The following is a 25,207-nucleotide window of genomic DNA, read 5'->3' as shown; positions in this document are numbered from 1 at the left end:
CTGATTTTTATGAGTCTGCTTTTATCTTTTTTTTTTTTTAACCTTTCTGTATTCCAAAGAGAATAAGTTATAAATACTACTGTAATGTGACATTTTAAAATTGTATCACCTTTTCCCTCTGGAGAGAATGTTCAGGCTTTATAATCTGTGTGTCCTTCTTTACTTCTAGCTTTCAAATTTTTCAAACATATATGTCTCTGTTTCCTTTTCTTGTTGTGAGCTTTAGAGATGAGAAATATCTTTTTCTCACTCTTTGCTTAAATTCTTCTTAGTGAGAATTCTGTCACAAGAAACAATTCAGGAAATATTAATGCAGTGTTTCTTTTTAAATCTGATATGCTTTAGGATTGCACCTCTCTTGTTAAATTATTTTTAAGCCTCCATGACTGATCTTGCTTTCCATCAGATCTCTCACCCCTTGTATACCCTCTGTAAGACATTTGTAAAACACTGTAAGAAATCCAATAAAGTAGGACCTGTATGTCAACTTCATGATCATCCTTTAGAAATGTCTATGAAAGGTGTGTGCATTTTTCATTGTTCTCTTTTCAAAATGAATTAAAATAGTTTCTCATGAATACTTTTAAGTTCTGTTTTATATTTTCATTTCATTCAAGAGTTTTCCATTCAAAAGTTTACAAAGGGAAATGACATTTATATTTTCAGGTTTAATACCAAGAATTACCTGAAATTTTAATAGTCAACATGGGTCTTTTCCATAATTTCAGCTAATGAGTAAGAAAACTTAGATTTCTACTGCATTATTAATTGCTCTTGTTTTGAGTCAATGTATTGGTATTTTCAGGGATGAAGAACCAGGAGGCCAGCTGGTAACAGATAAGTTCCATATTGACTGGGATTCAGTACTTGTTGACACAGATAACATCATCATTGCACGGTTTGATGGCAGAGGAAGTGGATTTCAGGGCCTGAAAATTTTGCAAGAGATTCATCGACGATTAGGCTCAGTGGAAGTAAAGGACCAAATAGCAGCTGTGAAGTAAGTAGGTGTACATCTTCTTATTGTTCATCCTATAGTGAATGCTAGGTATGTGATATATAATACTATTAATGCCAAGATGTTTATGTCTTAATGATTAGACAACTTTCTAGGTTAATTAGATAGACCAGCAGTCCCCAACTTTTTTGATCACAGGGACTGGTTTCATGAAAGACAATTTTTCCATGGACCAGAGAGAATCTATTGCCACCACTGGTCTGACAGAAGGTGGAGCTCAGGCATTAATGTTAATAATGAGAGGGTGATTATAAATATAGATAAAACTCCACTAACTCACCTGTCTCTCACCTCCTGCTGTGTGACCCACTTCCTAAGAGGTTATGGACCAGTACCAATCTGTGGCCTGGGGAAAGGGACCCCTGATATAGACTATTTTTTCAAGTATCTTTCACACTCATTGATATAATAAAAGAATTATCATACATCCCCCTCTTGAGTTAGAATTCACTTTTGATTTGTGAAATGGGAGAGACCTTTAAAGAGCTACAATATTATTTATTTATAGTAATCACAATGTCTATTATTTTCCCAGTTAATTACAGTTCTTGAGCTTTCACAAATACCTTTCCCACATGGGTGAGAAAATGTGAACTGAGAAAGCTAATAGGTTCTTTAACACAGCATATAGATATTAGCTAGGATATTGTTAAAATGTAAATGCTAATTCAGTAGGCCTGTAGTGGACCCAAGATTCTGCATTTGTAACAAGCTAACAGGGGAGACACCCAAACTGCTCCACTACTCTGACAAGCAAGATTTTGGTGTACAGTACCCTTCCATATGAACAGAGTTCTAACCACTAAAGCAGTTCTTGTTTGACTTCTGTTTTGTTTTCGTTTTTCTTTATGGCTAAGAATGAATTTCCATGGTTCATTTAACTCAAGAAGATATAACTATGATTTTTTTCATTTCAGATTTTTACTGAAACAGCCATACATTGACTCCAAAAGATTAAGCATTTTTGGAAAGGTAAACAGTAGAAATATGTGTGCGTACATTACCTGTTTCTATGTGTACTTGTGTAATTACTCTCTTCATATTACTATAATTTCTATTATCCTTTAAATGAAACATTGTAATTAATATTATATAAATTCAGTTATTTATTAACTCAGCAACTATGTACTATCTCTAATTGGAAACTGGTGTTAGAAATAGAGCAATAGTAGGACAAAAAAAGAAAAAAAAGGAATCTGTTTTCATGAAGATTATCTTCTAGAGAGGAGAAAGAGAAAGTAAACAAGTAAATTAAAAAACATAGTTTCATCTGGTACTATGTCTTTTAAGGAAAACAAAATAAGAAAAACTGATGGATGAAAGGCACAATGTTATTAGATTGAGTGGTCAAGTAAGGCCCCTCTGATTTAAGTGATATTTAGGTGGATGCTTAAATAACAAGAAATAATCAGTCATGTAAATCTGTTGAAGGAGCGTCATCCAAAGAAGGAACAAGGACCACAGACTTGGCAAAGACTACAGGGCTTAAAGACTAAAAGATGACCAGTATTCATAATTATATTGCTCTGCTCTTGCATGATAGTTACTTCCTTTTAAAATAATTTTCTATTAAAGTATAGGTGGGACTAGTTGTAAAGAACCCACCTGCCAGTGCAGGAGAAAAAAGAGACTTGGGTTAGATCCCTGGGTCCGGAAGATCTCCTGGAGGAGGGCATGGCAACCCACTCCAGTATTCTTGCCTGGAAAATCCCATGGACAGAGGAGCCTGGTGGACTACAGGACATAGGGTTGCAATGAGTCAGACATGAGTGATTACAGAAGTACAGTTATACCATATAGATACAAAACTAAATAGGAAAAAAATTTTTTTTTCCTTGAAATGGACACTCTTAGGATTTACTCTCTTGTTCTGTTGTTCAGTCTCTGTCGTGTCTGACTCTTTGCAACCCCACAGACTGCAGCCTGCTAGGCTTCCCTGTCCTTCACCATCATACGGAACTTGCTCAAACTAATGTCCATGGAGTCAGTGATGCCATCCCACCATCTCATCCTCTGTCATCCCCTTCTCCTCCTGCCTTCAATCCTTCCCAACATCAGGGTCTTTTCCAATAAGCCAGATTGTCACATGAGGTGGGCAAATTATCGGAACTTTAATTTCAGCATCAGTTCTTCCAATGAATATTCATGACTGATTTCCTTTAGGATTGGTTTGATTTTGGATTGGATTGGTTTGCAGTCCAAGGGACTCTCAAGGAGTCTTTCTTCTCCAACACAACAGTTAAAAAGCATCAATTCTTCAGTGTTCAGTCTTCTTTATGGTCCAACTCTCATATTCATACATGACTACTGGAAAAACAATAACTTTGACTATATGGACCTTTGTCAGCAAAGTAATATCTCTGCTTTACAATTTGGAAAACTCAGCAGTGGCCACAGGACTGGAAAAAGGTCAGTTTTCATTCAAATCCCAAAGAATCCCAAAGAAAGGCAATGCCAAAGAATGCTCTAACTACCGCACAATTACACTCATCTCACGTGCTAGTAAAGTAATGCTCAAAATTCTCCAAGCCAGGCTTCAGCAATATGTGAACCATGAACTTCCAGATGTTCAAGCTGGTATTAGAAGAGGCAGAGGAACCAGAGATCAAGTTGCCAACATCCGCTGGATCATCAAAAAGGCAAGAGAGTTCCAGAAAAACATCTATTTCTTCTTTATTGACTATGCCAAAGCCATTGACTGTGTGGGTCACAATAAACTGTGGAAAATTCTGAAAGAGATGGGCATACCAGACCACCTGACCTGCCTCTTGAGAAATTTGTATGCAGGTCAGGTAGAAACAGTTATAACTGGACATGGAACAACAGACTGGTTCCAAGTAGGAAAAGCAGTACATCAAGGCTGAATATTGTCACCCTGCTTATGCAATTTATATGCAGAATACATCATGAGAGATGCTGGGCTGGAGGAAGCACAATCTGGAATCAAAATTGCCAGGAGAAATATCAATAACCTCAGATATGCAGATGACACCACCCTTATGGCAGATGATGAAGAAAAACTAAAAAGCCTCTTGATGAAAATGAGGGAAGAGAGTGAAAATGTTGGCTTAAAGCTCAACATTCAAAAAAGTAAGATCATGACATCTGGCCCCATCACTTCATGGCAAATAGATGGGGAAACAGTGAAAACAGTGGCTGACTTTATTTTGGGGGGCTCCAAAATCACTGCAGATGGTGATTGCAGCCATGAAATTAATAGACGCTTACTCCTTGGAAGGAAAGTTATGACCAACCTAGACAGCATATTAAAAAGCAGATACATTACTTGGCCAACAAAGGTCTGTCTAGTCAAGGTTGTGATTTTTCCAGTAGTCATGTTTGTATGTGAGAGTTGGATTATCAAGAAAGCTGAGCATCAAAGAATTGATGCTTTTGAACTGTGGTATTGGAGAAGACTCTTGAGTGGCCCTCAGACTGCAAGGAGATCCAACCACTACATCCTAAAGGAAATCAGTCCTGAGTGTTCATTGGAAAGACTGATGTTGAAGCTGAACTCCAGTACTTTGGCCACTTGATGCGAAGAGCTGACTCATTTGAAAAGACCCTAATGCTGAGAAAGATTGAGGGCAGGAGGAGAAGGGGACAACAGAGGATGATATGTTTGGATGGCATCCCTGACTCAATGGACATAAGTTTGGGTAAACTCCGGGAGTTGATGCTGGACAGGGAGGCCTGGTGTGCTGCGGTCGACGGAGTCGCAAAGAGTCGGACACGACTGAGCGACTGAACTGAACTGAACTGAATCTGCATACAGGTTTCTTGGGAGGTAGGTAAGATGGTGTCGTATTTCCATCTCTTTAAGGGTTTTCCACTATTTGTTATGATCCACACAGTCAAAGGCTTTAGCGTAGTCAATGAAACAGAGGTAGATGTTTTTCTGTAATTACCTTGCTTTGTCTGTGACCCAGCAAACATTGGCAATTTGTTCTCTGGTTCCTCTGCCTTTGCTAAAACCAGCTTGAACATCTGGAAGTTCTTGGTTCACGTAATGCTGAAGCGTAACTTGAAGGATTATGAGTATAACCTTACTAGCATGGGTGATGAGGTCAATTGTTTGCTGGTTTGAACATTCTTTAGTACTGCCCTTCTTGGAAACTGAAATGAAAATGGACTTTTTCCAGTCTTATGGCCACTGCTGGATTTACCAAATTTGCTGACATATTGAGTGCAGCACTTTAATAGCATCATCTTTAGGATTTTAAATAGCTCTACTGGAATTCCATCCCCTTCATTAGCTTTATTAGAAGCAGTGCTTCCTAAGGCCCACTTAACTTCACAATCCAGAATGTCTGGCTCTGAGTGAGAGACTACACCATAGTGGTTATCTGGGTCATTAAAATCTTTTTTGTATGGTTATTCTGTGTATTCTTTCCATCTCTTCTTGATCTGATCTACTCTTATTAGATATTTGCCATTTCTGTCCTTTATTATGCCCATCTTTGGATGAAATGTTCCTTTGATATTTCCAATTTTCTTGAAGCGATCTCTAGTCTTATGCTTTCTGTTTGTTGTTTTCCTCTTTTCTTTGCATTGTTTGTTGAGGAAGGCCTTCTTGTCTCTCCATGCTTTCTGGAACTCTGCATTTAGTTGGGAGTACCTTTCCCTTTCTCCCTTGCTTTTCTTCTTCTCTTTGCTCAGCTATTTGTAAATTCTCCTTGGACAACCACTCTGACCTCTTGCATTTCTTTTTCTTCAGGATGTTTTGTTTGCTGCCTCCTCTATGATATTGTAGACCTATGTCCATACTTCTTCAGGAATACTCTTTCCTTGATCTCATCCCTTGAATCTATCAGTCACCTCCATTGTATATGCATAGGGGATTTGATTTAAGTTGTACCAGGTGGTTTTCCCCATTTTCTTTAGTTTAAGCCTGAGTTTTGCTATGAGGAGCTGATGATCTGAGTCAGCTCCAGGTCTTGTTTTGCTGACTGTATCCAACTTCTCCATCTTTGGCTACAAAGAATGTAATCAATCTGATTTTGGTATTGACCATCTGGTGATGTCCATGTCTAAAATAATCTCTGGTGTTGTTGAAAAACAGTGTTTGCTATTGACTGGTGCATTCTCTTGGCAGAATTAAATTAGCCTTTGCCCTGGTTCATTTTGTACTCCAAGGCCCAAATTACCTTTTACTCTAATTATCTCTTGACTTCCTACTTTTGCATTTTAATCTTCTATGATGAAAAGGATGTCTTTTTTGGTGTTAGTTCTACGAGGTCTTCTAGGTCTTCATAGAACTGATCAACTTCATCTTCTTTGGCATCAGTGGTTGGAGTATGGACATGGATTATAGTGTTGTTGAATGATTTGTCTTGGAAAAGAACTGAGATCATTCTGTCATTTTTAGATTCCAACGAAGTACTGCGTTTCAGACTGTTTTGTTGATCATGAGGGCTACAGCATTTCTTCTATGGGATTTTTGCCCACAGTAGTAGATATAATGGTCATCTGAATTAAATTAACCCATTGTTGTCTATTTTAGTTCACTGATTCCTAAGATATCGATGTTTACTCTTGCCATCTTCTGCTTGATCATGTCCAATGGACCTAACTTGATTCATGGACCTAACTTTCTAGGTTCTAATGCAATATTATTCTTGACAGTATCAGATTTTACTCTCATCACCAGAAAAATCCACAAGTATTTCTGCTTTGGCCCAGTCACTTTGTTTTTTTCTGGAGCTACTAGAAGACGTCCTTCCTCTTCCCCTGTAGCATGTTGGACACCTTCCAGCCTGGGGTGGGGCTCTTTTTTGATGTCACATCTTTTTGTCTTTTTATGCAGTTCATGGGGTTCTCACAGCTAGTGTACTGGAGTAGTTTTCTATTCCCTCCTCCTGTGGATCACGTTTTGTCAGAACTCTCCACTGTGACCTGTCTGTCTTGGGTAGCCCTACACGGCATGACTTATAGCTTCATTGAAATATGCAAACCCCTTCACCATAACAAGACAGTGATCCACAAAGGAGCATATGTAACATACAGCAGTATTAACTGCATTTATCATGTGATGTATTATATATACCTGGTGCTTATTTATCCTATAAGTAGAAGTTTGTACCTTTTGGCTGACTTCATCCAATTCCCCTACCTACCTCTACAATACTGTGTTAGTTCCCATTTAATGTCTGTTACACAACATAGTGATTTGATATTTCTTGGTGTTGCTGAGCTGGACTAAGTCATGTCCGACTCTTTGAGACCCAATGGACTGTAGCCTGCTAGGTTGCTTTGTTAAAGGGATTTCCCAGGCAAGAAATACTGGAGTGGGTTGCCATTTCCTTCTCTAGGGGATCTTCCTGACTCAGGGATCAAACCTGCATCTGTTGCTTGCAGGCAGACTCTTTACCTGTGAGCCAACTGGGAAACCCTACTAAATCAGAGGAAGCATATTATAGTTACAAACCTGTTCTTCCCTTTTTTTCATCTTTTAAGTTGAGATGTAATTGACTAAAAATCACTGTTTATAATAATATTGTATCTAGAAATGAGATAGTTTGCATAGTTTCCGTCTTGAGATAGTTTCTGTCTTGTTATTTTTCAGGGTTCTTTTATCTCATCTAGACATTGTATTTATTTATAAATTTTAGAATCACCTTTTGTAATCTTTTTTTTTTTTTTGACTATATCCCACAACATGTGGGATCTTAATTTAAGGACCAGGGATTGGCCTCATGCTCCTTGCATTGGAAGCACTGAGTCTTAAACAATGGACCATCAAAAATAGACCACAGGGATTTTCTTGGGACTTCTACTGAATCTGTGGATCACTTAGGAAGAACTGACATCTAAGAAATATTACCAGTTTCACTTTTTTTTTTAAGATATGTTTTCTTTGGAGTTTTATAGTTTCTACTGTATGTGTATAGTTATGAATATCTTTTTATTCATCATGTTTGGGATTTGATGGGTTCTTTGAATATGTTTTATTATCTTCCATCAATTCCACCAAAACTGGGGTTTTATACTTGGAATTTTTAAGGCTTATATTGCATTTATATTTTTGTGTTTGCTCTGTTTTGTTTTATTTATACTTACATGATACATTGGGTCAGCAGACACTAATGTGGACTTATGGCTCAAATTTTTAGTCGAGATTAATTTTTTTCATTGATTCAGTATAAGTTCATGACAAGAATAAAAACAAAATTATTTTCACCAATCGTTTTATGCAGCATAATTGTCTGTCATCGTCTTTAGGGGCAGAGCGTTGTACAGTCTCCCTTTAGTTTGGAATCTATGCATTTTGTCTACATCATGCATTGAGTCATCATAGCAGAAGACTAAAATCACTTGCATTTGCAAAACAAAGAAACAAGCAAGCAAAACTGGCTTTATGATTGTTTACCTCTCAAGTTTACAGTTTTCAGTAATATTTGGCCTTTGTGAATTCATAACCTTTGTGCCAGCTCAATGTTGTATTCAAAGTTACTTTTAGTTGTTTATTTTTTTTTAAATTACCACTTTTTATTTATTTATTTTTTGTTTAGGTTTGGTTTTGTTTTCAGTTGAATCTATTAAGATGTCAATTTCATCAAATGCTAGAAATGATATTGCCATACTTAATGCTTTTACCATCAATGAGGCTAAAGCAGTGATCCCATCTAAGATTCTAGGCTGAGTTAGAATTTATTGTGAAAAGTGTTATGATTCAAGTGAGATGTTCCAGAGGGCCAGGAATTTTAATTTCAGTCAACAATCTTTAAGCAACTTATTTCCTTTAGCTATATCACTATTTGATTGAGTTTCCAGGTTTTTCTTCCCTTTGGTCTAAAGTTCATTCTGTTTTTTATGGTCTATGTATGTATATATCTATATCTACATCACCCTTGCTAAATAACTGATTTCATTCATTATAATTGTCAGCAGAAATGAAATTTGCTTAGAAGTTTTCAGGTACATTTCACTGTTGGTCTCCATAAAGCTGAAATAGTGAACTCTAAGAAATTGGTCAATATTCTTTATTTTATGTGTAATTTGTTCAGTTTAGTCTTTCAAAATTTGGAAAACAATACTATTCTTTCTATCCTTGTAAGCCGATTAAGGAATATAGAATTTTTAGGATTTCTAAAAATGTGTTTTGTGTCAAATAATATGTATTTTTAGACAATATCCCTACCTGTATTCTATTAATGGAACTAATAAGCCTGTGAAAGTGAAGTGAAAGAGAAGTTGCTCAGTTGTGTCCGACTCTTTGCAACCCCATGGACTGTAGCCTACCAGGCTCCTCAGTCCATGGAATTTTCCAGGCAAGAGTACTGGAGTGGGTTGCCATTTCCTTCTCCAGGGGATTTTCCCGACCCAGGGATTGAACCCGGGTCTCCTTCACTGCAGGCAGATGCTTTACCCTCTGAGCCACCAGAGAAGCCCCAATAAGCCTGTAAATGCCAGGAAAGCACTAATTAAATAAATGCATTCTCTTCTAAAACTATCACATGGATACTGGAGAAACACATCAGTCAACATAGAAGATAATGCTTGACTTTTTATATCCAATTTCATTTTAATATTGCACACATATTCTATAGGTAAACAAAATTAACTAAAAAGTTTTAACTATTACCTAACATAGATTTTAAGCTTATTCCAAGAGTTATTTATTGTTCCAAATGAATTTTCTTCAATATAGTTAAGCCAAAATCCTTACTGGTTATAAGTATTTCTTCCACCTTTTTACTTCACTGCTTTTGTTCATACCTTTTAATTTATTTCTAATAACAGCCTCAAGTCTGTACATGGGTTTTATAAATCTACTTCTTATTAAGTCTCATCCAGAGGTCCTTTCCTCCATTAATTATTCACTAAATTTCTCCCACTGGAAATCATCATTTCCTCCTGTGTATTGAAAGAACACTTTGTCAGTCGTTTCTCGTATTCATTATACCATCATGTAGAGCATTATATTTATTTGTGTTCTTATTTAATTTGTTATGTCAGACTGTAAGCCTTGTCAAGGTATTTATGTTTTATTTGATTTTCATTTGCAAAAACATTTGAATGGAACTCATTTCATGTTCTTTCTCTCCTCTGGGATTTTCTCTTTCCTGCTATATAGCCAACCCTTATCCTTTAGGGGAATACACTGCGCTTCTTGGCTTTAGTGTTTTCATCAAATTTGGAGAATGTCCAGTTATCATTACTTCAATTTCTACTTTTTTCTGCTGTTCCATTTCTCCAAAGTTTACAAATAAGTATGTAATTAGGCCAGTTAAATTTTTCCCTAAGCTCACCAAAATATTAATTTTTGATATTTTAATATTTTTTAAAAAATATTTGTCTCTGTGTGCTTCATTTTTAGATATATTATGATGCTGCCCATCAGCCTCACTCTTGCAGGCAGGAAGGTGTAGCAATCCCAGGACTGACTCATTCCCTATCTTTCAGTAATCACTGTCCTTTCTTACCCAGTCCAATGTCTCAGTTAATTCTATTTCATATATTTTAATTATATTTTTAGTAGTTTCACATGGAAGGGTAAATCTCATTTCTGTTATTCCATTTTTGTGGAATTTGAAATTCCTACATAAAATTAACTTGCATGTTCATGAAGCATTTTACAATGTTATTTTTGAACTGTCAATTTATATGCATATATGTGCTTAGCTTATTTGATCTCTCTTATATGTGAACATATATATATATATGTGTATATATATATATTTGTTTTCTTATTGAAAATTTGAGATTTTGGTGTATTAAAGACAGCAATCTTTCACATCCTTTTGAAATATCCCCTTGACTTGTTAATTGACTGTGTTTTTTATGATCATTCAGAAAACTGAAGTGCTAAAACTTTTTATCTTTTGGCAAAACCTTTGAAGTCCTTTCTCTGGTGATTTCTTCCAATGATTTTCTTCTTTAGATGTCTCATTCCTATCAAAATAAGTATTTATTATACTTTTCTCTTTATGTATCTGTTTGAGTAGGGCAGAGAGGGGTACATAACACTTGTGTGCTGTGGATTTATTTATTTCGTTTCAAATAGCTAGTCAGTTTCACTAGCTCTATTGATTGATTAAATCATTCTTAACATCTTGATTATGATGCCAACTACACATTAAGTTCTCAGATATGCTTAGATTTATTTCTGCTATAATCTTTCTATCTGTTCTTAGGCTAATCTTACAGGTTTTTAATTATGAAAAGTGAAAGTTGCTCAGTAATGTCTGACTCTTTGCAACCCCATGGACTATACAGTCCATGGAATTCTCCAGTCCAGAATAATGGAGAGGGTAGCCATTCCCTTCTCCAGGGGATCTTCCAAATCCAGGGATCAAACTCAGGTTGCCCACATTTCAGGTGGATTCTTTACCAGCTGAGCCACCAGGGAAGTTGCTCAGTTGCCTCCAATTCTTTGTGATGGCATCAACTGCAAACCCCCAGGCTCCTCTGTCCTTGGAATTCTCCAGGCAAGAGTGTTAGAATGGGTTGCCATTTCTTTCTCCAAGAGATCTTCCCAACCAGGGATCGAACCCAGGTCTCCTGCATTGTAGGCGGATTCTTTACCATCTGAGCCACCAGGGAAGCCTTGGTGGGTATAGTGTGCTTAATAATAATTCATTTTAATATTTTAAAATATTTCCCACTCTTTGTTCTTTTCTTTCAAGATACCTTTGACCTACTGCTCCTATTTTCTCCACTTTCTCAAATTCTCCCAAAACATTTGGCTATATTCTTTTAACTGAAATTTTATTTAAACAATATTTAATTTGAGAATAATTAAAATTTTCAAAAGATGCTGCTTTGACTGAATCACATAGTACATCTTTTTTATTTAATCCTTTATGTATTTTTCAATAGAATTTTTAGTTTTCTTTATGGATGTCAATATTTTTCCTGCTTTGTTTATTTCTATGTATTATTTATTATTAGTGCATTTTCTTTTTTATTGTGAGTAGTATGTTTTTATCAGTGTTATTTTCTAACTTGTTTATTAGATAAATGGAAAGCTTATACTATTAGCATATTTAGCCATTAACTGGCCATCTGTTACTCAATAATTATTCAAATGACATGATTAAAGACGTTGAACCATTTTAGTTTGAATAATTATCCTTTTGACCTAATCAAGTTCATAAAATACAATGTAATAATATTAATGTTCTTTGTACCAAGTAATTATATTTAAGTGTTAAAAGTAAAAAACCCTGCTGAAAGAAATTTTTTCTGACATTTTTTTAAGATTGATGACACAAATTAAAAATAAGTGGCAAAATTTGATACCCTGTAAGCATCATACTGAGAACTTGTATTGCTGTGGTTAACTGGCCAGCATTAATGGGATTAAAATTAAGTCATTCAACAAACATTTATTGAGTGTATACTATGTGCCTAGTTCTTTTCAGTTGCTGGACATATAGCAATCACCAACACAAAACAAAAACAAAAATAAAGCCTATCTTTTTAAAAATTGTTAATTCAGTGAGGAGAGATAAATGAAAAACAAACAATTAAAAAATAATTAGGAAAGCCTATAAAATGTCAGATAATGATGTTGCAGTTCAGAAAAGTGAAGCAGAGAGACAGGAGATCAAGATTAAGATGAGTTAGCAATTTTCAATCATGAGACAAGAACTATTTCACTAGGAGATATTGATTGGTCTAAAATAGGGAAATTTGAGGAGACAAGAGACATAAATATCTGGGGAGGGTAAAAGAAGTTTAAAAATGCAATGAGTATGGAAGTTTTTTTAAGCAACCTATGGAGGTAATTACTTATTATTTATAGTCATTTTAATAATAGTCTCAATTGGGGTAAGAGCTTGTTAGGGACACTGAGTCACTTCTAGGGTTTGAACTCTTGTGTATAAGATGAAGGAAAAAAAATCAAGGCAGGAATATAAAAATTGTAATTTAGTATATGTGATTGCATTAAACAAATTTAACAGTTTTCATGCAAATTAATATAATAAATTTATTATTCATAAAGTGTTTGCAGTATTTTTACTTCAAATCAATTCACTATATATTAGAAGTGATGTGATTCAGAGGAAATCATACAAGCCTAAAGCTGTAGGAAAACTTTTTTTTTAGCTTTGTTACTATATATTTTTGATTGCAACCATGAAAACTTTTTGCACAGTGTCAAAAAAGTCACTTTATTATTTCAAAACATGAGGAGGCCCATGAAAATGTAAGTCCTCAGTAAAATGGTATTATAGATTTCCCCTCTCCCCTGCTCTTCTAGTCCTTTTGTCTTTTGGATTCAATCTCTTACAGCATGGGTAAAATATATTTTTTAAAGAAATAAAATTTTCTATACTTTAAATCCACAGAATAAACTTTTAAAAATCTAGATTAATTTGTTAAAATTTTACAAGTAATGCTAAAGATTCTCTGCAAATGCACATGATGTAACAATTGTAATGAATGGAAAAATCTGATCACTGAGAATACCAATAATATGACAGCGTATCTGAAACATAGCAGCCTATACCAACTATTGACCATTATTGGTCTATATCACATTAATAAAACATCCTCTTATTAATTACATTCAATATGGTAAACCCCGGTTTTTGGCATCTTCCTGATAGATATGAGTTGCTTTGAAAATTGAAGCACCATTCCATAGCTAACTAGAACTTAGATTCCTAACATCTTGTGGAATATTATTTTTCCAAGAACTTTTTCATGATCTAATCTTTTTATTATTATTGTTATATATTTTATTATTTTAATTAGAGGATGATTACTTCACAATATGGTGACTTTTTTCCCATACATCGAGTCTGTATGAGGTGTACATATGTGCCCTCCCTCTTGAACTTCCTCCCACCTCCTCCCCCTCCCACCCTTCTAGGTTGTCACAGAGCACTGGCCTTGGGTTCCCTGCATCATACATGGACTCCCACTGGCTATTTTACATATGGTAGTGTGGTAGGAATGCAAATTAATACAGCCACTATGGAGAACAGTATGGAGATTCCATAAATAAACTAAGATAAAGCTACTATGATCTGTTCTTATATTCAGTAAATAAATATGAAATTATAGAGAAGACGGTAAGCAATTAAAATTTATCTTAATCCTGCCAGTATTGATTTTCTTTTAAAAATAGAATTTATTAACTGAAATAAATCAGATTAAAGCAGTATTTTGAATTAAATTTTTAAATGCTATAGAGAGAATTTTATTCAAAAACTTCCACTACTGTTAAGTTTTCAACTTACTTTCATTGATCCCAAATGCCAGATATTTTTTTAAAGAAGTCAAATATAATGTTTTATGCAGCAGCAGTGATTTACAACAGTACTTTCACTTAGAATCACATGGAGAACTCCACAGCCCATTCTACAAGTATTGATTCAACTGATTTTGAGGGCATTGGTGTATATATATATATATATGTATATATGTATATATATATATATGTATGTATGTATATATATATTGTTAAGTTCCACTAGTCTAGGGAATCCTGGCTGAAGTTAGAAAGATAATATGGTGGGAATCCTTATTACATTATTACACAATTAGAACTTTCTATTCAAAATATGGACCAGCAACCTGGGAGTTTGTTAAAAATGCAAAATCTTGGGCCCTATCCCAAATCTACTGGTTTAGAATATGAATTTAAAAAAAGACTCTCAAATAGAACTCAAAAAGAACTTTCAGGTGTTTTTCTGAAATCTGCGCCTCCTGTGAAAGATACCTTTCTTACTTCCTGGAGTTAATCAGACTTCGAGAATCATGTGAAACTGAGATAAAAAACATAATACAATCTAATTTATATTATTTAAATATGGTATACAATTATTCTCAGGATAATTATATTCAGTTATTCTCTCAAAGTAGTCAAGTTATATAAATAACAGAATCATAATCAGAAATCATAATTATAATCAGAAATCATGGTAGTTGTGGAATTAGAACCAGAAAAGTTATCAGCTAATATGCCTTTTTCACTATGAGAATACTGTTGCTGCTTGGGAAATATTTGAAACCTCTTATCTGCAACACCATGGTCTCAATTTTCATGATAGGGAACTAGAAACTAGAAAATATGCTTGAAAATTTCCTTATAGGGAGAGAATTTTCAGTCTCTCAACACTTTTGCTGTATAATTGCTATTTATTTACATGCTTTGCATGACTCATTCACTTCTTCATACTTCTGAAGAGGAGCAGAATATGCTATTCCAGAATATGTCTCTTTGGCATAAACATTTTTTTGAGCTGATTATTTTAAGAAACAGCATAAACAGGAGAAGCTTTAAACCAGAGTAGAAGTTACCCTCTTGCAAGGAACATTTACAGTTATAAAGAAAATCTCTGTTTATGTCTCCCTCTCTTTACCAGGAAGGGAATTTTGTCTTTGTTTTTCAGGCCCTAAGATATGTCTGACTTTATGCTACTCCATGGACTGCAGCACGCCAGGCTCCCCTGTCCTTCACTATTTCCCAGAGTTTGCTCAAGCTCATGTCCATTGAATCAGTGATGCCATCCAACCATCTCATTCCCTGTTGTCCCCTTTACCTTCTACCTTCAACCTTTCCCAGCATCAGGGTCTTTTCCAATGAGTTGGCGCTTCACATCAGGTGGCCAAAGTACTGCAGTTTCAGCATCAGTCCTTCCAGTGAATATTCAGGGTTGATTTCCTGTAGGATCGACAGGTTTGATCTCCCTGCTGTCCAAGAGACTCTCAAGCGTCTTCTCCAGCACCACAGTTTGAAAGCATCAGTTCTTTGGTGCTCAGCCTCTTTTACTGTCCAACTTTCACATCCGTTTGTGACTATTGGCAAGACCACAGCTTTGACTATAGAGACCTTTGTCAGCTAAGTGATATCTCCGCTTTTTAATATGCTCTACTATTGTTTTTGACTACTCCTCCCTTTTCTCTGCATCCCCTCCCTTCCCTGATTAGCAACTGTTTGAACCCGCCTTTTGGAACTCGGGGAAGGCCATGGATGTTGGAATCTTATCTACTCCCTACAAACAAGAAAAGAGGGACAGATAGTCTTCTGTGCTCAGGAGCCCCTCAGACCTGCTCTGCTTCAACAGGGAAAGGGGAGAGGGGATATAGGTATGTTAAGAGAGAGTAAATTCTTTTGGGGCTTCCCTGATGGCTCAGATGCCAAAGAATCTGCCTGCACTGCAGGAAACCCAGGTTTAGTCCCTGGGTGGGGATTTAATCCCCTGGCAAATGAAATGGCAACCCTCTCTAGTATTCTTGCCTAGGAAACCTTCTGGACAGAGGAGCCTGGCAGGTTACAGTCCCTGGGGTTGCAAAGAGTTGGACACGACTGGGTGACTAATGCTTTCACTTTCTTTTCAAGTTACTGTTAGGAAACACACATGGGGCCTTAGAAGAATAGATGGGAAGCAAGACTTGTGACACAGTGAGTCTGGGTGTGGTGTCAATTTCTAGTCTCCTTTCCTGTGACAAGAATCAATCTTCCCTCATTGATGAAACTTCCAGGGACGGGCCCTTGAACAATTGATTTACTTTTGGAGGATCTGCCTTTAGGCAGATAAAGACATTCAGAGAAAGAGAAAGCCTCTCTCTGCATTAGCTGTTTTTGCAAGTGCTTACAGCTCAAAATAATCAATATGCCAAGTGGTGTACTTCTGGGTGGTATATTCTGCTACTCTTCACATATGTTCTCTCAACCACTATAGTAATGTCTGGCTGCATTTTGGACTTTCCAGTACCCATTTTTAAATGATGCTTTAGATAAGCATAAATGACATTATTTATTTCTCATCTCAAGAGTTATAGAGAAAATAACAGTTTTCTATAGGACCAAAACTAGAATCATCTGCAAATCTTTCACAAGTAAAGCTTATCATGAACCATTTGCATTAGAATGTCTGAAATAAGGCTTGAATATTAATATCTTTATTATTAATACCTATCAGGATATTCCAGTGTCTGGCAAAATGAAACACAACACCAAGAGCACAGCAAAAATTAGTGCCTAAAATGCACTGACAACTTACTAAGTCATCCTATTTACCCAGCATTACTATAGTTATTACAATCTCCTCTTGAATTTTTCTAGTCAGAAAAATGGTCTTCAAAAGAAAACTAGACATCTTGATTTATATATTTTTAAATGTATAATTATATTTGTTCAAAAGCATTTCAAGGTGGATATTTAAAAATTGAATTTAAAAATAATCGAACACATCTAACTAGCAAAAGTATTTATCATATATGAGTTCTTTCAAATATTTAGTTGTGTGGATTGAAAACAGAATCTATACTTGTGATGATATATGTTAAATATTTAATTCTTCTTTCTTAATTCTTTTTTCTCTTTTTTTCTTAATTCTTAATAATCATAATTTTAAATGTTTTATTAGATGAATATGCTGTTTTAATAAATATATATGTCTAAAATGATATATGATTTAATCACTGGGCTTCGCAGGTTGCACTACTGGTAAAGAACCTGCCTGCCAATGCAGGAGACATTAGAGATGGGGGTTCAATCCCTGGGTTATAAGGATTCACTGGAGGAGGACATGGAAATCCACTGCAGTTTTCTTGCTTGGAGAATCCCAAGGACACAGGAGCCTGGCGGGCTGTAGTCCATAGTCACAAAGAGTCGGACATGACTGAGGCAATTTAGCATGCATGCACATGTTACCCTGATTTCAAATTATTTGGAGCTATCCCCAGATATCAGATCAAAGAGCAAATATTTGACACTTGATGATAAATAAATTTTATATTTTACCTAAATTTATTGAAATAACATATAAAAATTTAACTTTTCACAGTTTTCATCTGTACATAATAATGTTTTGTGCATTCTTTGCTCAAATCTGGAGCGTTATGAGACATTCTGATATGTATATTAACTAATAGTGACCAAAAGATAAAACATTAAAACATCTCCAGGAATAATCAATAATCTTGCATATATATAAACTTTTTTTTTTTTTTGGCCAGGGCTATGGTGGCTATATTGCATCCATGATCTTAAAATCAGATGAAAAACTTTTTAAATGTGGATCAGTGATTGCACCCATTATAGACTTGAAGTTGTATGGTGAGTACTTCTTACAGACCGAACCTAAAATAATGTATTGATTTATAGAAACAAAAGTCCTCATGTAGAGATGCTCAATCGAGGTCATTTACCATGTAATATCAGAGATGTTTTCAGCAGTTTATCACCTCTCTGATTCAATCAGTTTTACTGGTGCATGGCAATTAAATGTGAAAGATAGAAACTAAATAATGAAATGTGATAGTCAAATGGTTTTTAGTGTATCCTTAAATTTCTGTTTTCTTGGATCACAGCCTCAGCTTTCTCTGAAAGATATCTTGGTATGCCATCAAAAGATGAAAGCACGTACCAGGTAACTAACTTAAAAACAATGAATAAAGAATAGTAATTTTATTCTAAAAACTCTGAGTACAAATATAGGTTAATCTCTATATACAGATTTTTGTGTTTTTATTTACAGGCATCTAGTGTACTACATAATATTCATGGCTTAAAAGAAGAAAATATATTAATAATCCATGGGACGGCTGACAGTAAGTAGCTACTTAGTATCTCTTGATGGCTGCTACTGACTGATGGAGTCTGACCTTGAACAAAGGGGCACCTCCAAGGATTTGCTTACAGGAGGTGCTATAACCTTCGGGGGAGGAGAGCAGAAGAGAGTGGCACAAATAATCTGATACCTGGTAGGAGGTGGACAGAAGGACAGATGGACATCAGGACTAAGAGTGGAGGAGGCAATGGGGCTTGATGGCAGCCACGGGCCAGTAAAACTGTGATGATGGAAATGTCTGTGCAGCTGAACACGGTAACCAGTAACCACTGGCCATGTGCACTTGACATGTTTAGTATGCCTGAGGAACTGAATTTTTAAATTGTATTTAATTGTAATTAACTTAAATATAAATAACCATGGGTGGTTAGTCACTACTAGGACCGTGTTCAGTATACCGCAAATGGACTCTAAACTGAAAAACAACAGCGTGGCCAAAGGTGCCGGCATTGCGATGAAATTCTGCTGAGATTTCTCACTTAAGTTAAAACAAAAACCAAAAAAAGCACTTTTGTATCATCTCCTTTTTTTTATTATTTTATACATTGGAGAGGGATGTGATTGATATTACTAGTAATAAATAATATCATTTTATACTCATCTGAAGTGTTTGTGGCTCAAAGAAATTATATCTTTTTTCTCATTATTTTATGTGAAATTTTACAACAGAGGGCTGAGTATTTATAGCTCCACTCACAGATGAGAAAAATCAATTTCAAGGAGGAAACTGATTTATCCAAGGCTACCTGGCAAGTGAACAAAGAGAAGCAAAGCCTTGAAGCAATATTCCCTAAATCTTAAACTTGTTTTTGTCAGTCCACCCTACCTTGCCTCAATATGTTTATTCCATTTTACAGAGAATATTACTAACAAGGTCTTATAGTGAAGATAACATTGGCCTTCACACTTAACTTTTAAGCATGTCAGGTCATAGTTAAAATAGTTAAATTAGACCTCATATCAATGCCAATAACAATATGTTTTTATTATGTATATAGTATATATGTGAATAAATAGGTAAATGAGGGAGAAGGGACAAATCTCCCTTAGGTAGACTTCCAAACCATTTTTGTAGGTGCCCCACCTCAAGGAGGCAAAGCTTAATCCTCCTCCCTTCCCCCTGTTTAGTGATTTGCTTCAAAAGGCTACTAAGTGATGAGAGCCTGTGGAGTAGATAGGGAACCCTCAGTGCTATGATAAAGTGTAAGTAGACCTTCAGCACCAATCACATCAAAGGAAATGCGCCTGTGTGTTTGCACACACACACACAAATGTACTCACACACACATGCACATATTCCATATGGGACTGATAGAGTATAGATAGTCAGTCAATAGTAATATAATACTACCATTGTTAGTATTATCTTCCAAAATCATCATCAAATCAGGAAACTCAACCAATTAGACTTTTAATGCCTCTGTTTAGTTTTAAGAAGGGATACACGGCAATTATCAGCATGCTTTGAACTAGAAACTAAACAGAAAAAAAAAAAAAAACGAAAAACTGGAAAATCCATTTGCACATTTATTTTCAGCTTTATCCATAAAGTTGAATGATGGAGTCTTTTTCAATTTGTTTCCTACAATAAACAAATGAGGTATATAAAGTATCATTTTACCTCAGTCATTACCCTATTTATTAGCATTTCTGGTAGCCTACATTTATAGAGCAATTTGCACAGTTATTTAGAAATGACATGGTAATTTTCCCATTAAGTACAACAAGAGAATGTTGGAAAAGACTACGAGACTTTTAAAAGATGAAAATGATTATTTGGAGTCTTATTTTCTGCTCTGTAGCAGGATCAATCAGTAACCATAGCATTAGAGCAATGAAGAAGTTTAAACTATTGGTAAGGCTGCCCTACTTTTACAAAGACAATTGAAAAACGTTAGCTTTAAAATTATTTACAGAAGTTTGAAGATGCACAGTTTAAGAATGTACAGCCAAGGCAGCCTATGAGCAGAATGCTACACGGAATTGTTGGAGTGATTGGTCCGTCTTCATCGCTCGCGCAGGTCAGCGTCGCGGCCACACTCAGGCTGCTGCGCTGCTCATTTCGGTTTTGTAACTGAAGTTCAAGGAGTAGCAAGTTAGAAGGAAAGAGGAGAAACCAATATGGTCAACATTAAATACTGAGCCCTGAGTAATGAGATGTGCATGCTATTTTCTCAAGATGTGCTTTTCCTCCTAATTTGATATAAAGCAGAATGTCAGTGTCTGAGATTGACCCTAGCAATCCTCAGAAACGAGGAAGGCTGGTTTGTTGTATTACTATCCAGACAGGCATTCACTCTGTTAAAATTATTATCATGGTATAAAATATGTGAATAATTCGAAATAATAAATGGCATTCAGTAAAGTAAATCTAACCACCATTCTGTAGAGTGAGTAGAGACTTAGTAGTAACTCCTGCTTTAATGTATTTTTTTATAATGTGAAGCGCAAAGTTTTATTACCGTTGTATCGACTGGCTTTCCAGGTAAAGCTAGGTATCAGTCTTTTAAATGTGCACTGGATGTAAAGTAAAATACTTAATTTCTTTGAAAAAAATGTTATAAAAATGTCCTAATCCTGAAAAATGCATTTCCTTCAATATCATAATTTAATTTCTTGCAGCCAAAGTTCATTTCCAGCATTCAGCAGAATTAATCAAACACCTAATAAAAGCTGGCGTGAACTATACTATGCAGGTAAGCCACTTTTTCAGAAGAACGTGTTTTTCTACCTTAGTTTCTTGTCGTGAGATACAGAACACAATTTTTGTATGATTCCATCTCCCACCCTTTTATTTGTTCTGTGTGTGTGTTTTTTTTTTTTTTTTACCAAATTGTCTTTACTTCCTTATTACAGTGAGAATGTAGATCATCTTGATTTATGTGTGAATTGCATAAACTCTTTCAAAAATGCTTGTTTCTCAGACATTTATTCATATCACTGATAAGAAATTCTTTTAAAATGATAAATTTTATTTCCCTTCTGGTCCCTTTGTCTTCTTGTCAGTCTCCATCACGCTTCATGAAAGGTAGGGGGCGAAGTGTTTTGAGTAAATATCACAAGAAAAAAGGGAAAAGAGAAAACATCACTTACATTTCTGCATTCAACCATATTTAGTAAATATTTATCAAGGACTTAGTTTACATGGGTCTCTATACTAAATAGGTCAAGAAGACATACTTTACACATCAAGGAACTTTCAGTCTGATGGAGTAGTTATGAAAGGGAAATAAAGTTACTTTCATTCTTAAGCATTTGGAAGAACTAAAAGTGGTTCAGCATATCAAAAATATAGGCACTACGGTTAGAATGATGAAGAATGAAGATGTAGCAATAAACAGATGGAGGGTCATGCACTGACCGTAGACTGTGAGGCTTTAGGCACTAGCTAAGACTTTATACCCAGGAACTGATGTGACAAGATTCTCACTTATGTTTTAAAAAACTCATTCATGCTGTTTATATTGGAAAGGACACTGTCAAAGTAAAAATTTCATTGTGCAAAATTAAACAAACAAGGAAAATTTTACTTGGGACTACTGCAATAAGGGAGGAAGACTAAATTCAGCTTTTTTGAAACAAAGGGCTGGGGAGTTTTCAAGAGTCCCCATGGAGGGATTCATTGGTCCTGGTGTTTGGCATGGTGCAGTCCCCCTGCCCCCCAAACTAACTAAAAGTAAACAAAAGAAAAGAAAAAAAACAGAGAGAGATGGTTCCCAAGTCCTTGAGAAAGATATTTCCTGGATTGTAAAACTGGCAAAAGTCTGAAAGAAGATTATATAAATTTCAAAGGGGCAGAGAATGAATTTACAGTTGCCAGTTTTCTGCCTTAAATACTCCAAAGAGAGGTCAGGGGCCCATAGTCAGGACAAAAACTGTCTAAAATGTATCTAAGTTGATGTTAATGCCATCTTGTTCAGTGTGAACATAGAAGGCTCTAACTTTTTGGACAACAAATCCTAATTTATTTACTTTATTTATTTATTTTTTGGCTGGCAGGATCTTAGTTCCCCAACCAGGGATCAAACTCCAGGCCCCAGGCAGTGAAAGGGCAGAATCCTAACCACTGGAACACCAGGGAATTCCCAAAAAATCCTAATTTACAGGCATAAAATTGTATTTTGTCTCAAGTGTCTTATTTTGATCTAATTAAAATAAAAATGAAACATTTAACAGGAAAGACTCAGAATTGAATACCATGAGATTTTGGTTAAATATTGTTTTCCGAAGTTCCCTTGCCATGGAGCTGAGGTAATGAATTCTGAGACAGAAGGCTTTCCTTGACAACTCTAAATCTCCTTTCCATTCAATATCTTAGGTCTACCCAGATGAAGGCCATAACGTATCTGAGAAGAGCAAGTATCATCTCTACAGCACAATTCTCAGATTCTTCAGTAATTGTTTAAAGGAAGAAATACCAGTGTTACCACAGGAACCAGAAGAAGATGAATAAAGGACCCTATTTATATAGAGCTGAAGGGGATATTGAGGCTCAATGGAACCTAACCGAGAGACTGTAATATTGTAGATGCTCCAGAATTTCAAGGGCAGCTTAAGGAGATGACATTGGAACAGCACACTCAGAGACAATGAACTAGAATTTGAATACAGAAGTCCATGTCTACTGTGTTGCTAAGGGTGCAGAACCTGTTTCTTTGTGTAAGAAAAGTCAAAGGGTTGGTTTCCGGGGAGAAATTAGTTTTGCATTAAAGTAGGAATAGTGCATGTTTTCTTCTGTTATCCCCCTATTTGTTCTGTAATTAATTGCTCTCATTTTAATTTCAGTGGCCACCGTCATCTTTGCATATAATGCGCAACTTCTCAGTCCTACAGTCCCTGATCTTTGATGGCCAAGCAGCAATCTAACACTTTACTGTACCTTTAAAATAAGTGCAATTCCTTCATTGTCTATTATGATGCTTAAGAAAAGAGTCAGTTAATAAAACCAGAGTATTTTATGTAACTTCTGTTTATAAAAAGACATTTTTAAATGGGTCACAGGTCATGTAGAAATATGGGTTTCAGCACCTTCCAAAGTTCAGCCAGTTATCAGTAGATACAATATCTTTAAGTCAACACATGAGTGTACGTCTCACAATATGTATACACACGTGTGCATATGCAGTCAATAAATCTATCTTTACGTGTTATTCATGCTACAAAGGATAAACTTGATGACTTAGAAGAGATGCTTACAGGCTGTAATGGATGCTTTGTTAATGAGCCAAATATGATGAAATTTTTTTTTCCAATTCAAATTCTAGCTATTGCTTTCCTATAAATGTTTGGGTTGTGTTGGTATTGTTTTTAGTGGTTAATAGTTTTCTAGTTGCAATTTAATTTTTTGAATATGATACCTTGTCACATGTAAATTAGGTACTTAAATATTAAATTATAGTTTCTGATAAAGAAATTTTGTTAACAATACTATACCACTGAGTGCTATTTTGCTCTTTTGGTGGAAAACGCTTTTTTAAAACACTTAATCCTTTTTCTTCTCTCAATGAAAAACCAATTCTCATTTTCATTGTAAAAGCAAAGAGCTGGATTATTTCATTTGCCAGTTCTTATTTAGTATCCCATGCCTGCCCAATGCATCTGTTACTGTTTAATTTAAATCCTTCTGGTGAGATTTAGAAATGAAATACTTTTTATTCATTGGCCAAAAAAGTTCACAAACAGCAGTGTTTACTATTTAAGGCACAAAATGCATTAATTTCTGTGCTGTGTTGACTTGCAGTAGTAAGTAATTGAGAGTGTAAAATAAACTTGACTGTAATGAAGTCAATTTAAGTCATGAGAATATTAACTTTTCTGACAAAAGTCAAAGAATATCTTCTCATTTCATTGGAGGGAACTTCCAGAAGAGACATCCAAAAGTCAAGCACAGAAGTTCAGATAAATCTAGGCAGAAGATTGGGTTTTTGTGGTTTTAAAAATTCCTTAGGACAGACTAGATTATGATGACATCAGAATACCAGGAGGAAACTTAAAAATTTCATCGAATTGCTCAGTAACCTTCTTGTTTTATGAAGGCATCAACCCCAAAAGCTGGGTGTTTGGAAACACATAAGTTGTTTTTTGGGTATTCTGCTTTTCTCCCGTATTCTTTGGAGTTGCATCTTCACTGCTGTGTTGGATTCCATTTAAATTGGGAAAAACTTTTGAAAGACCCATTCCAGGTCTTTTTCAAGACTAGTAAAACACATTTTTTAAAAAAAAAGTATAATGTTTTAAAAAATAAGTGTAAAAGGAAAGTTTTGCCTATTTTATTAAGATGGAAATTTCTTTTTTAAGGCTGATTTGAAGTCCAATTGAAGCTTTTTAATCAATATTTTAAATTTCAACAACTAGAGTTTTTATGATGCAAATAATTATGTTGTTTGAAAGATGTGGTGTTATTGTCTATTTGAGTAACATTTAAAAAGTATTTACCTTTTACTGTTTATCATTTCTCTTGTTTTATTATTATTATCAGTGTTTATTTTTCAATTAATTTAATACAGCTTCTAACATGAAAGACATTAGTCTGGAACCCACTTTCACCTTTAAGGTTAATAGATATGCAATGAAAACTACTGATTAGTAGGAAGGTGAATAATTTTTGTTTCTGTGATTATCTGGCTTTGCATAATTGGGCTATTTTGGATAAGGG

General features: G+C 35.2%; 1 protein-coding gene across 2 annotated transcripts in view; it reads left to right on the top strand.

Moving 5' to 3' along the window:
- The window catches only part of DPP10 (dipeptidyl peptidase like 10), a 716,172-nt gene extending 691,175 nt beyond the window's left edge, over nucleotides 1-24,997 (top strand). For both annotated transcript variants that reach the window (XM_043488102.1, XM_043488101.1), the window contains 7 exons: nucleotides 806-1,000; nucleotides 1,936-1,990; nucleotides 17,939-18,038; nucleotides 18,293-18,351; nucleotides 18,460-18,532; nucleotides 21,175-21,248; nucleotides 22,871-24,997. In XM_043488102.1, coding sequence (XP_043344037.1) covers nucleotides 806-1,000; nucleotides 1,936-1,990; nucleotides 17,939-18,038; nucleotides 18,293-18,351; nucleotides 18,460-18,532; nucleotides 21,175-21,248; nucleotides 22,871-23,005 — 691 coding nt within the window. In that variant the 3' untranslated portion in view covers nucleotides 23,006-24,997. The remainder of the gene's footprint in view (nucleotides 1-805; nucleotides 1,001-1,935; nucleotides 1,991-17,938; nucleotides 18,039-18,292; nucleotides 18,352-18,459; nucleotides 18,533-21,174; nucleotides 21,249-22,870) is intronic.
- Nucleotides 24,998-25,207: the final 210 nt, after the last annotated feature.

This window comes from Cervus canadensis, chromosome 15 (assembly GCF_019320065.1).
Source record: "Cervus canadensis isolate Bull #8, Minnesota chromosome 15, ASM1932006v1, whole genome shotgun sequence".
NCBI lineage: Eukaryota > Metazoa > Chordata > Mammalia > Artiodactyla > Cervidae > Cervus > Cervus canadensis.
This window is presented reverse-complemented; position numbering and strand designations above follow the sequence as displayed.